The sequence below is a fragment of the Bombyx mori genome, chromosome 14 (assembly GCF_030269925.1).
Source record: "Bombyx mori chromosome 14, ASM3026992v2".
NCBI classification, from domain to species: Eukaryota; Metazoa; Arthropoda; class Insecta; order Lepidoptera; family Bombycidae; genus Bombyx; species Bombyx mori.
Genome location: NC_085120.1, coordinates 6,049,934 through 6,062,830, shown reverse-complemented (window position 1 = coordinate 6,062,830; position 12,897 = coordinate 6,049,934). Strand labels below are relative to the sequence as shown.

The 12,897-nt window shown below is 36.1% G+C and overlaps 1 protein-coding gene across 1 annotated transcript in view; it reads right to left on the bottom strand.

Annotated features, from left to right (window-relative positions):
* LOC101747103 (protein kibra) overlaps window positions 1-12,897 on the bottom strand; it is an 89,285-nt gene that overhangs the window by 53,752 nt on the left and 22,636 nt on the right. Inside the window, exon 3 of the mRNA XM_004922644.5 lies at window positions 11,425-11,519. Within this exon, the coding sequence (XP_004922701.2) occupies window positions 11,425-11,519 (95 nt within the window). The remainder of the gene's footprint in view (window positions 1-11,424; window positions 11,520-12,897) is intronic.

The window sequence follows — 12,897 nt, the reverse complement described above, 5'->3', positions numbered from 1 at the left end:
AGTCATCTCAGATAACCTTCACGGTTAGCAATTGACGTCAATTGATTGATAACACCAGCGCGAGTAAACAAAAAGATGCATTAGCTTGATCAATTATGATACCCGGGGACCTTAGACCTTACTAATGCGCAAACTGTTGCAGTTAATACCATATACGTATCATTTTGTTGTAATATTCCGAATCATTAATCATCATTAACACAGATCTGCCCGTCTGCAAGCCGCTTGCCTTTCTCGACTTAAAAGTTTCTCTAAAACCACATATCTAAGCATATTTTTGTAGCATATTAAAATATATTTTCTATTGCACGGCTTTGTCTAATATGTTATTCATTTAAATTTCACAGGAAACATTTAAAAAATCTTTATTTACGTGTGCTCTGAATTAAGTATTGCGTAGTCCGTCTATGAATGTTGAATTCGAATGATATAATGAAAGCAACTTGCAAAATGGTTTCAATGGCGTTATTCTAGATGTTTTAGGAAACTATTCAACTCGGTCGCTTTAATGAACGGAGTAATCTAACAAGTTTGTCTACTCACAATAACCAAGAATAACCGCATTTCTGCATAGTTTATGTAATACGCCGACGTACGACTTCAAAATGGGTATTTCATCAAAAAACGTGTAAACATTGTTTCAACTTGCCATGGACGCTGCCGCCGGAAAAGCAACGCATGCCAAAGTTATTATTCTAGTTAATAAATAACCTTGCAGCTATTGTTTCAATTGGGTGACTCATATTTTGTATTCATAGGCATTGTATGAAAAATTTCAAGGTAACAGTTTCATTTATCGCCACGACGCAAATTATCTTAAAGGGCTAAAGAAATATTTAGCATATATTATATTGAGTGTTAGGAGACCGCTTCTGAAAAAGAAAATTTTCTACCTACAAAGTTATAAATTTTGGGAAGCGCGGTATCAGCGCCGCACCGGTGTGCGTCTTAAAGAAACGCCGCGCCCGTGCGTTCGTTGATCCGAGCATCAGCTGTTTTTGATTTCGTATTTCATTGCTGGTTTTTTTTTAGTAAAGTAATGTATTTTTTATGAAACAATCGTTTCATTTAACTGTACTAACATGATAGAGCGTAAATAATGCTAATAAAACATTTCAAAACATGTTTTTTTTTTTTTAAATCAGGATCGATTTTTTTCCGTCCCATCATCAAAGGCGTCATTAGTACTATCGTCTGTCTTCGTTTTCGGAAACGGTCTCCTAACACCCAGTATATTTAGCTACTTAGGTTAACATATGACAAATTTTCAAACGAATTAGTTTCTTATCGTCAAATCTAATACAATATTTTTCCACCAATATAGACTAGTAACAAAAATTATGTAAATAATCGCAGCGCTCCACATATCTAGCAAAAAATTTAATCAAGAATCAAATGAGACTTAATTAAGAAAACAACTTCTTCGCCGTACGTCATTGGAAACTCCGCGAATTTTACGTACGTTAAACTAGATTTTATTAATAACAACATCGCGGAATGGAACGCATAACTAATAATATAGTGTTCCTTTGCGGTTCCTCAGATATATGAACAAAATCCTCCTTCTCGCGTCGTTTTCCTCATTACTGAGGGTCGTGACTCTCCCGCTGCATCAGTTTCTTCCGTACGATTTCCCTCCATCTTCTACGATCCTTAGCTTTGTGGAAGGCATTGTGGAAGTTGATGTCCAGAGAAGATCGTATTTGGTCCGACCATCTCGTAGGACCGCGTCCTCTGGGACGTTTGCCATCTACCTTTCCTGTCACCATCAGCTGATGAACAAAATAGTGGCTAACAATTTTTGCCATTTTAGCAGATGCACCTTTCCGATCTACGAATATACTTATATATTTAAGGAAGATTTTTGTTTTGATTTTTTTTTTTTTTTTTGATTGTTGTTGTTGTTTGTTATTCTTTGTTAATGCACCTACCATGCATTATCTCTGCACCACCCTATGGTCGACAGGAAGAGAATGCCCATGGCATTAAGTCCGCATGTGTACAAGTTTTGTTTTGTGCATAAAGTATAAATAAATCAATATACTAATTAACCCTTTAACTACCATGTAGGTCACCAGTGCCCTACACGGCGCAGTGAAGTAATATTGAGTTTTGTTACTAAGCCTCTAGATTGCCTAACTTTGCCTTCTTTTGTTTTTAATGAATGTTTTAGTCTTTTGGATCTCTTACTAAATAGATTCATTCTCAATATCTTCGGATTCGTCGTTCCCGGAGTCTAGTAGATATTTCGGCGCCTTAGTAAGAAGATCGAAGAGATAAATCGACATAATTGTAGTAGGACCTGGTGGTAGGACGTCTTGTGAGTCCGCGCGGGTAGGTACCATCGCCCTGCCTATTTCTGCCGTGAAGCAGTAATGCGTTTCGGTCTGACGGGTAGGGCAGCCGTTGTAACTATACTGAGATCTTAGAACTTATATCTCATGGTGGGTGGCGCATTTACGTTTGTAGATGTCTATGGGCTCCAGTAACCACTTAACACCAGGTGGGCTGTGAGCTCGTCCACCCATCTAAGCAATACAAAAAAAAACTTCAGTGCGCCACGTAGGGCACCGATGACCTACACGGCAGTCAAGGATTTAAATAACATATTATAACTTATTTAGAAAAAAAAATCTAATAAAAATATAAAGTTTTTTAAAACCGTACGAATTGTGAACCACCAAATATTCTAAAGCTAATATTGACATTTACAAGGCTTACTTCACATGGGTAAGTAAATAGGATGTTGCGTTCCATTTGCGTGACTCAAGAATATCGGAAGCGCAAATTTTTAACAACCTACAACCTTTTACTGCCTACACGGTTTTTTAATTCTTAATAATGGTTTCAAATAACCTCTCTGTGTGTGTTCAAATTAATGGAAAGCTAATATTGGCATGGGACACGCTAAATATCTCGAAAGGCATGAAGAAATCATACTAACATTTCGCTATAAGGTATCGCGTGACTCAATCAGTGAAAGATGCCTAAATTTTTACGCACTTACCTTGTTTTGTTTACGTAACCATTAAGGCTTATTAATTTATTTTTAAAATTACATTAGAAATCTAAAATGCTTTTAATATGGGATATTCGAGTATGAACATACGTGTGTTTTTTTTTATTTTTTTTTTATTGCTTAGATGGATGGACGAGCTCACAGCCCACCTGGTGTTAAGTGGTTACTGGAGCCCATAGGTATCTACAACGTAGATGCGCCACCCACCTCGAGATATAAGTTCTAAGATCTCAGTATAGTTACAACGGCTACCCCACCCTTCGAACCGAAACGCATTACTGCTTCACGGCGGAAATAGGCGGGGTGGTGGTGCCTACCCGTGCGGACTCCCAAGAGGTCCTACCACCGGTACAGATTTATTAATTTAATGTAATTTAATAATTTAAATCGAACCAACAGAATGCGTTTTATCTAAAATATCACAACTCACGCTGCGACAGTTATCACGTGTCATAATAATTATACCTACTACCGTATCAATATGTGATGTGGAAATATTTTGTGGAACGTAATTTTAAGATAAAGCATTCCGTTAGTTTTATTCAACATGAAATCACAACAACTAAAATAAATCTATATATTAATACGTTAAGCAAAAACTTTGTATCCCTTTTTACGAAAATTGTGCGGACGGAGGAGTATGAAACTTTCCACACTTATAGAGAATATAGAGAAGAAGTGCACAATGCTAATTATTTTTTTTAAATAATGCATAAAAAATACCTTAAATCAATAAAAAAACATTACACACACTAGGTACCATCTATTTGACGCACACACGCATGCATACTATTTATTGCCAAACTTTTGTTCTTGACGTCTGTTGTCAAATTGAGATTAAATATTGTTTGTCTTTGTTAATATTTTTATAGTGTAGTCTTGGCGAAATTTGTTATTATAGAAGTATAAAATACAATCATAATAGTGTAAAAACATACAATTCCAATTAATTATAGTCGAATTTCGACTACTGCGGGATCTCTAGTACAAATAAATAGTCATCAAATCACTGCATTACAGCGAAATATTATTTTCAAATCGGTGACGCGCATGTGCATGGTATCGACACTCTAAACAATCTACATACTACGTATGAACCTGTCAAGTACTACACCGCGTTCTGTATTAGCCAACCCATTAACTTCAGCGCACACCAAACCGCGTCGGGTCATAAGGTCGAAAACTGCACAAAATAACAGTATTAGCAGCTTTGACAAAAATGCCTTTGACGTATGTCTCTGTGTGAGCGCAGGTGTTGAATTTTATTTTTGGAACACTATGAAAACCGTGTACATTGGTATTTATTTTTCATTGTACATACATATGTTACAAAAGTTTTAATGATTGTGGTACAGCAAGATGAATTAAGTATAGGGAATAGCAAAGTTGGTTACGACCTTTTTCGACTGCTTATCACTGAAACCTAATTTAACTCTTAATACTAATTAGAATTACTTGTAAATATATAAAAAATCATCTTCTTTGTCTCTACCTTATCCCCACCTAGGTGGGGTCGGCACAGCAAATTTTTCTCTTCAATTCTCTTCTATCAGCTGTCATCTCAACACTCATATCTTCTCATAGCTTTCTCTCTCTCATATCGTCATTCACACACTCCGCCCATATCTTCTTCGGTCGACCTTTTCCTGCTCTACCTTGCACTACCATTTCCATACATCTCATAGTCACATGCATCTTCTCTCTACGCATCACATGTCTATACCACGTTAACCGTCTGCTCTTCAAATTGTTGTTGTAAATATAAAAGACATTAATTGAAATATAGTTTCTGTAACAGTTTTAAATGTGGCTCTGAAAAGAACGCTTAAACTATGCCTCAACCTTTCCGTTTGAAGATTTCTCACATCAGCAGACCCGAATGAGTTTTAGTTGGCGATTGGTTCTATCAATAAAAATTATATCGAGGGGTAAAAGACTATTGGGTTTAAGTGACATTTTTGCAACTTTACAGGAGAAAAAGCCTTTTACAGTTTAAAATTTGGAAAAAATATCAAAACAAAAAACTTCAGATACTTGGGAGTTAACTCACTTGAAGTTCAATTAAAAACAACGGACTGTTGATCCTAATACCAAATAAAACGCACCTTTAATAACAAAGATAACTGTCGAATATTAAGCGAAATGACACTTAAACCAAATAACTTTGCACCCCTCAATATAATCCATAACGTCCGAAATTACATATAGATTAAAATATACAGTCATAATTAAATTATATTGACGTGGGTCAATCTTAATTGGTTTTCGAAACAGGTTTATTGTAAAGACTTGTATGTTTCAGATTGTATTTGTAGACGTTATCACTAACCATAATTATACGATAGAAACAGACACCCTGTCTGAGCTCGCCATTTTGACAAGTCCCATTTCAATACGGCATGAAATATAACAGCAATTGAACGTAACGACCTATTTATTTGCTAACTGAAAAATTATATTGAGCCATCTGTATTTGTACTGGCAACTAAAATACTTCTATTTCGATATACAATGCTTGGTTTTCTTCTACGTTTTCAATTACTAAAAAACATGTTTATTATTCCTAAGTTATTTTTTTCGACTGATGAATATTATAATGGGACGACGATTGAAATGAGTTTTGGGTAATCGTGGTAAAACACAAGGACATACGTATCAAAATATGATAACCGGTCATTGACATCTATCATCGTATACAATCGACATAGCATATTTTGAGTAGGCTAGGGCAAAGGTCAGACTTCTAAACAGATCACTCATATCATCCAATTCATCCATAGCTAGTTTTTAATTTTTTTATTGCTTAGATGGGTGGACGAGCTCACAGCTCACCTGGTGTTACTGGATACCATAGACATCTACAACGTAAATGCGCCACCCACCTTGAGATATAAGTTCTAAGGTCTCAGTATAGTTACAACGGCTGCCCCACTCTTCAAACCGAAACGCATTACTGCTTCAGGGCAGAAATAGGCAGGGCGATGGTACCTACCCGTGCGGACTTACAAGAGGTCCTACCACCAGTAAAATAATAATAGTAAAATAGTAGCAATAGTTTTATTTTGCTAAACGTTTCTTAACTTCTTAAAATTAACTTAATTAAAACAAGAACCGACTAAAAGTATTTACAAATAAATTTGGAAGTTCTTCTTTTTTCTCTTGAATAAAAAATCAAAATTTTAATACGGAGATCTCTTAACTTTTTTTGTATCCCACTTTAATAATATAAAATGAAAATAAAGCATGCTAATTTAGAAACAAAACTAAATATTTGATGTGTGCTCGTGCAAAAGTCGAAGATTACTATGCAAATAACACAAGTCACGGATACTGCTAATGAAATAAATATAGAAATGAACGGTGTTCGTTATATGCAAAATTTATCTTAAATGATAAAGGAACAGCGCTGTGTAATGTCGATGAACTGTACTATAATTTACTATAACATGGTAAAGTTTTAAATTTATTCTAATAAGGTGTTTAAAATTAAAATTCGTTTCTGTTTGTTCGTAGACAGCGGCTTGGCTCTGCCCCTGGCATTGCTGAAGTCCATGGGCGACGGTAACGACTCACCATCAGGTGGGCCGCATGCTCGTTTGCCTACAAAGGCAATAAAAAAAAAAAAGATAATCGTGCTCTATGCGTTCGTGCGTCAATTATCAGACTCAAAAATTTATACAGATTTTTCTTCTTTTAACGGTAGGCAGCGGCTTGGCTCTGCCCCTGGGATTGCACGTCCATGAGCGACGGTAACCACTTACCATCAGGTGGGCCGAATGCTCGTCTGCTTACAAAGGCAATAAAAAAAGCTTAGACAGGTAAACGATCTCACGCTCCACCTAGTGTTAAGTGGCTGCCGAAGCCTTTAATGATGTCTAATAATGTAAATTCCGCAACTGACTTGAGCCGTGACCGTGAAGTCTCAGTTGTAGTGGACAATGGCTGCCCATTCAAACTGAAACCCTATACTGTTTCGCCGCAAAAATAGGCGAAAATATGACGACAAATTCACAACGTCATTGATGTGGATACACTTACACAAAATGTCACATTGTTTTCATTGCAAGTAACAATAAAAATATATGTGTAAAATTAAATAGTCGTATATTTGTTTATTGAGTTTTGAATACAATGATATTTGAGGAACTCAATAAACAAAATACATTTACGAAAATATAAAGAATTTCAAAATAAATACTAGTTAAAAAACACGCTTTTGTGAGTGGCCGTAGAAATATTTTTTTTCAAGATGATTTAAAAATCTGAAATAAGAAAATATCTCTAAAATAAGAAATAAAATAAAATTGAACTTGAATAAAAATAAAAATAGAATTTTCTACGCGAGTCGTTGACATAATTAATTAAACTACTTTTAAGATTTATTTTCGCATTTTTAACTAAAATCAGGATTAAGCTATCAACAAAACACTTAATATTATGCATATATTTTGTGCTATTTTTTTTATCCGCATAAGATACACTACACTGGGATCTATGCTCACGCCGGATGCTACTGTGGAGACCGATGTTGCGCACCGTGTAAATGTAGCGTGGCAGAAATGGCAGTCGCTGACAGGAGTTCTGTGTGATAATCGTATGCCCATAAAAACAAAGGGTAAAGTATACAAGACAGCTGTCAGGCCAGCCTTATTGTACGGTTCCAAATGCTGGACAGTCAAGAAAGCGCATGAATAGATGGCACATGTAAACGAAATGAAGATGTTGCGCTGGGCGGGTGGGGCGACCAGGACGGACAGAGTTTGGAACGAATACATACAGGGGAGCTTTAAAGTCACATCATACACAGACAAAATGACGGAAAATCGCCTTAGATGGTATGGCCATATCATGAGACGGGACGAAGACCATCTAGTGAAAATCGCATTAAGCTTGCCAGAACAAAAGAAAGGTAGAGGCCGCCTGCCATCGACCTGGTGGTCAAACATCGAAAGAGACCTTAAGAAATCCCAATTGCCAAAACCGACAACCCAGGACAGATCAGCCTGGCGCCGTAGAGTGAGGAGACCCGACCCCAGATAACGGGAACAGGGATGGATAGTAGTAGTAGTATAAGATACAATAACGAATCACATGAATTCGCGTAGGGTTATTATGCGTAGGTGGCTCCTGTGCGCCGCTCATGGTGTGTCTCCCGAGACGAGGTTCTTCGGGATTTTCCCGGGGATGAGATCCCGTCTTAACATTAGTACGGGTACCGGCTAAGGCGAGACTTTCGGCGCGCACCGCGGTACCGTAAGTTTCGTGTAGTCGGTGTGGTGGAGCTCGATGGGGATTAGTCGATAGTCGTTCTGCGGGGCAAGTGCTTAGCGCGCCTTTTTTAAGGCGTAGTCTCCTGTGAGAAATTGGGGGAGGTGGAGGACCTCGGCCCTTCTCTTCTTCCCTTCTTCATCTCAGGAGGAAAAAAAAGGGTTATTATGCGTAGAGCAAACGTATGATTTCATTATGCGTATTAGAAAATTCGTTGAATGACGAATTTTCAATTGCATTTACGATTGTATTTTATACAATAATACCTTATTGTTTAATCGAAGTAAGCGGATCATTATCGCAAACAAAGACAGGTGTTACGGTTTCTCTTATGATAACAACAGAAACTGCCGATCGATATTTTTTTGTATATTTTTTAAGTGACGCAATCGAACACGTTTCAATATCAGCTGACTCCCGGGGTTTGTGTTTGAGCCAACGTATGCCAGCTGTCTCGTTTTTCATTTAAATTAATTTAGTAAAAACGTTTATAGTTAACTGCCGTTTCAGAAACAGTCCTAACATGTTGCACCTTACGAACAGAAAGACGAATGCGGTTTCGAGTTTAATATTATGAATGACAGAAACAATTGGCCAACGTATATTCAAAGCAAAGAGAAATAATAATAATAATAATAATAATTTATTTGTTTCTCTCTTAAAGGTATAGTACGAATACAAATGGACATTAACCTTATAATTTATTTTGTAAGCCTTTGAAAGAGCTGAAGTCTGTAATAGGTTCAAAGACCTGTATTACTGAACTCCAGGCTCCCTCCTTAAGATAGATTAGGTAGGGTTAAGTCGTGAACAGATGCTGCGGACTAGTGTTGAGAGATCATTAGGTGTTATCATTTAAGGTTATTATGCGTATGTGTGAATGTGTGTGTGTGTGTGTGTGTGTGTGTGTGTGTGTGTGTGTGTGTGTGTGTGTGTGTGTGTGTGGGCGTGTGCGCGCATGCATATTGTATTGTGTATGTGTGAGTATCTGCATCTATGCGTATTCATTTTTATCGAATTTCCCTTATTTTTTTCTAACAGGTTTCGTTTTAGTTTTAATATTCTACGTTAAAAGATAAAACTATATTTATTTTAAATCCGAGTAATTCAAGAATACAATCAGTGAAGAATCACAGAATCTAAACACACAGAGGATTATTAATTATATTTCTATACTCCTAAATAACCAAGACTATGTGTAGCGGACGGTTTCTTGTTTATATTTTAGGTTTTGAGGAAGATTTTACAATAAAAAAAATAAGATCCACATCTCGTAGCTGACAGTTTTTATTGACAACCGTAGAGAAAAAAATAAAAAAATTATATATGACAATTGTTGCTTTACTGTTAAACTTTTTACGGGCGTTCCGAACACTATAGATAGCATTTTTAACTTACATTTTAAATATACGGTCTGATGATAGCGGGTGATATGATTGACGTAATACGTACGTATTCATAAAATACGTACCTATTACTAAAAGAAGAGAAAGTGTTTTAGCCGACTTTAAATAAAAAAGGAGGAGATTCGCAATTAGGGGCGTGTATCTTTAGTTTTTGTTTCCAATGAAACTCGTGGCAATGTAGAACGGAGACAAAAATCGCGGATATCCTCCGCCGGAAGAACGTTGTAATGGATGTGGTTACAACAATGTGTTTTCCTCGTACGCTGTACGTTTTGTTGTATATTTTTTGACTCTGATAATTAACACTGTTCAATTATGTACATGTTTCTTCTTCATCAATATGAATCTATTGTTCGACTATTATAAAAAATACGTGTGTCTATCCATCGAAGATTTACAAATATATTATAGTTATATGTTATTTGGCTGTCTAAAATTTCAAAGCAGAGATTTTTAATTTTATATGCCTAATTACATTTTTATTATAAATCTGTGTGCGATTAACGCGACGAAAGCAATGTAAGCTTGAAATTTGACTTGACGAGAATACCACATTTTTTCACGATTCGATTTCTATGAGTTGAGGAAACCACCTAACAAAGGGTAGATCGTCACCTCGTTTTCTCAACTAGCTCACAAAAGCCTAACGCTTTTAGTTACAAGATGAAAAAGATTCTAAAATTTTAACATATAGCGTTTGGTTGTTTTAAAATATACACGTTTGGTACTATAAGGTGCTATAAGCCTATGTTGCTATTTATTTCAATGTATGTTATCGAAGCTATCCAGAAATAAAAACCTATATTATATATTATTATATATATTATTAACCATACTTAGTTTTCAGATTAATTACAGTTTCTTGTATCTCTGAAGTCTATATACTAATATTATAATTAAATATGAGTTTTTGTATGTTTTATTCAATCACGTAAAAATATCTAAACAGTATTTATTGACTATTTCGCACAAAAATAGTTTGTAACCGAAATTAATACAAGACGCTATTTATCATAGTAATTACATGACCCGAGTAACGCCGTGTGTATTTGGTAGTTTTTTTTTTATTGCGCTTGTAAGCACACGCGCATACAGCCCACCTGATGGTGAGTGGGTACCGTCGCCCATGTACTTCAGCAATTAAAGTAGGCAGCGGCCTACCATTAGGTATTCTCCGCAAGCCTCGGTTGAAGAAGGATATGTAATACAGGAAACAACGTGGAGCCATTCCAAAGCCAGATGGTACATGGCAAAAAATATCTTTGGAAACGCACTGTGGATGAACGCAGTGGCTCCAGGTAGTATGGATGAACTCTACTCCGGTGGCGGGCGCGGTGCGATGGTAAAAACGAGATGACGGAATCATCTCAAGCAATTCCTCAGAGCACTATCACAGTGCGGTCACTGAATTGTATTTTAGGTTCGTACGGATCTACAAATCATAATTTCTCTAGTGCAACATGTTTCATACTTTCTAAAGTACAAATTTAAGGCAGTAGAAGCCGCGGGGCAGGTCGAGTATTTTCACATTTACAATAACTAACTAATCGATTATAACCTGATAGATAACCTGTTCTAATTTCAAAAAAATATTTTGCGATTCTATTGTGAAGTGTACTTTTCTTTGCATTCTTGTTTTATTGTAATATCGATTCTGCGGTTCTCATGTGATGGTGCACTTTCCATTGAAAAGCATTTTGTGTACCATCTATATTAAGCTTTCGAACTGACCTCGAGAGCCTCCTGCGCTGTGTGGAGGTAGTCCCTCAGCATCGCCTCCTGAACACTCAGCCATTCTAGCCTCGGGTCTTCTAGCTGGGTCACCTCTGCAAAAAAGAATTTTCTATGAAACACACATATATGAATTCAATAATCGCATGGCTCTATTAGATATTCATATTTATATTAGACTTTATTATAGGCTATATTCTATTATAGGTTATATCTTTATTATAGGCTATATTAGGCTTTATAGTTTTCATGCGACATATGATAAACAAATCTTAGGACAGTTTTAATCAAATGTGTGACATATGAAAAAACAATAGCATTTTGTACAATAGCTTCTTGACTCTGTTTTTGTTCAGCTTACATGTATGTTTATTGTTGATTTTTTTTAATTTTTATTTAAAAATAATCTCTACGAAGCAACAACAGCACACGTGAATAATCCTAGTATCCTCCTCTGTGCTCTACGCAAGTCCAGTGAACTTTTTTATTTATCTTCGGTTTTCGGAACAAATTCGAAAATTACATCAATTACAACTAAAGCATAAGCAAGCATACAGGAAAAACAATTGAACATCACGTGGAAAAGAAACGAGACGCTTTCCGGGTACCTACTATCGACGATTTCCCAATAAACAGTAAATAAGGTCTCGACACGCAACATTAAAGAAATATTTTTATGACCGCTTAGATAGCGGCGGCGCCGTTGCCTGATAAAATATCGATACAAATATTCATTTCGGAATAAGCGATTTAGTTAATCTCTAATAATTAATTTACGATACAGATTCTTGCTTAAATGAAGTAATAAGTTTTTTGATGTGAAACATCTATAGCCGCACGTAAAACCGATTTCTGGCGTGGCGACGCATGCCGTAGCGACGCGTCGCCACGCTATATGATTGTATATATATACAGTCTATATGCAGTAGTGTGTACGGTGTGGCGACGCGTCGCCATGCGCAATCGACTGTGCGATTCTCTCTGTGTTTTACTTGAAAACAAATTATTTTTTCGTAATATTTTATTTTATCATTATGACATATTTTTAGTTCTTATCACAATCTGTTCTTTTCTGCATATTCGCTTTTTTTTTTTCTTTTTTTCTTTTACCAAATAATGTCGATGTTTCACATCTGCCAGGCGTCCCGTGACGGCTCACATTTTTTTTCTTTCTTTATATTGTCAAAGGTGCTTTAATAAGTAATGGTAGTGTGTGGTAGAATTTGTTGAAATTCATATTGGACATTACCATTATTGATTTGAGAAAAATCGACTATTACCTATCTCGGAGCGCAATTTGTATTAAGCGGAACCGGGAGCTAATGGGCATCACAGCATGAAATATATCACCCAGTATGAGTTTTTAGAAACCTCAATTATATTTCTAAGGTGCTGGTTCACTGGTAAAAATTATTATGAAAATCCAGAATGTGATAAATTTAATTTTATGGTATTTAGAAATCTAAATCTTGC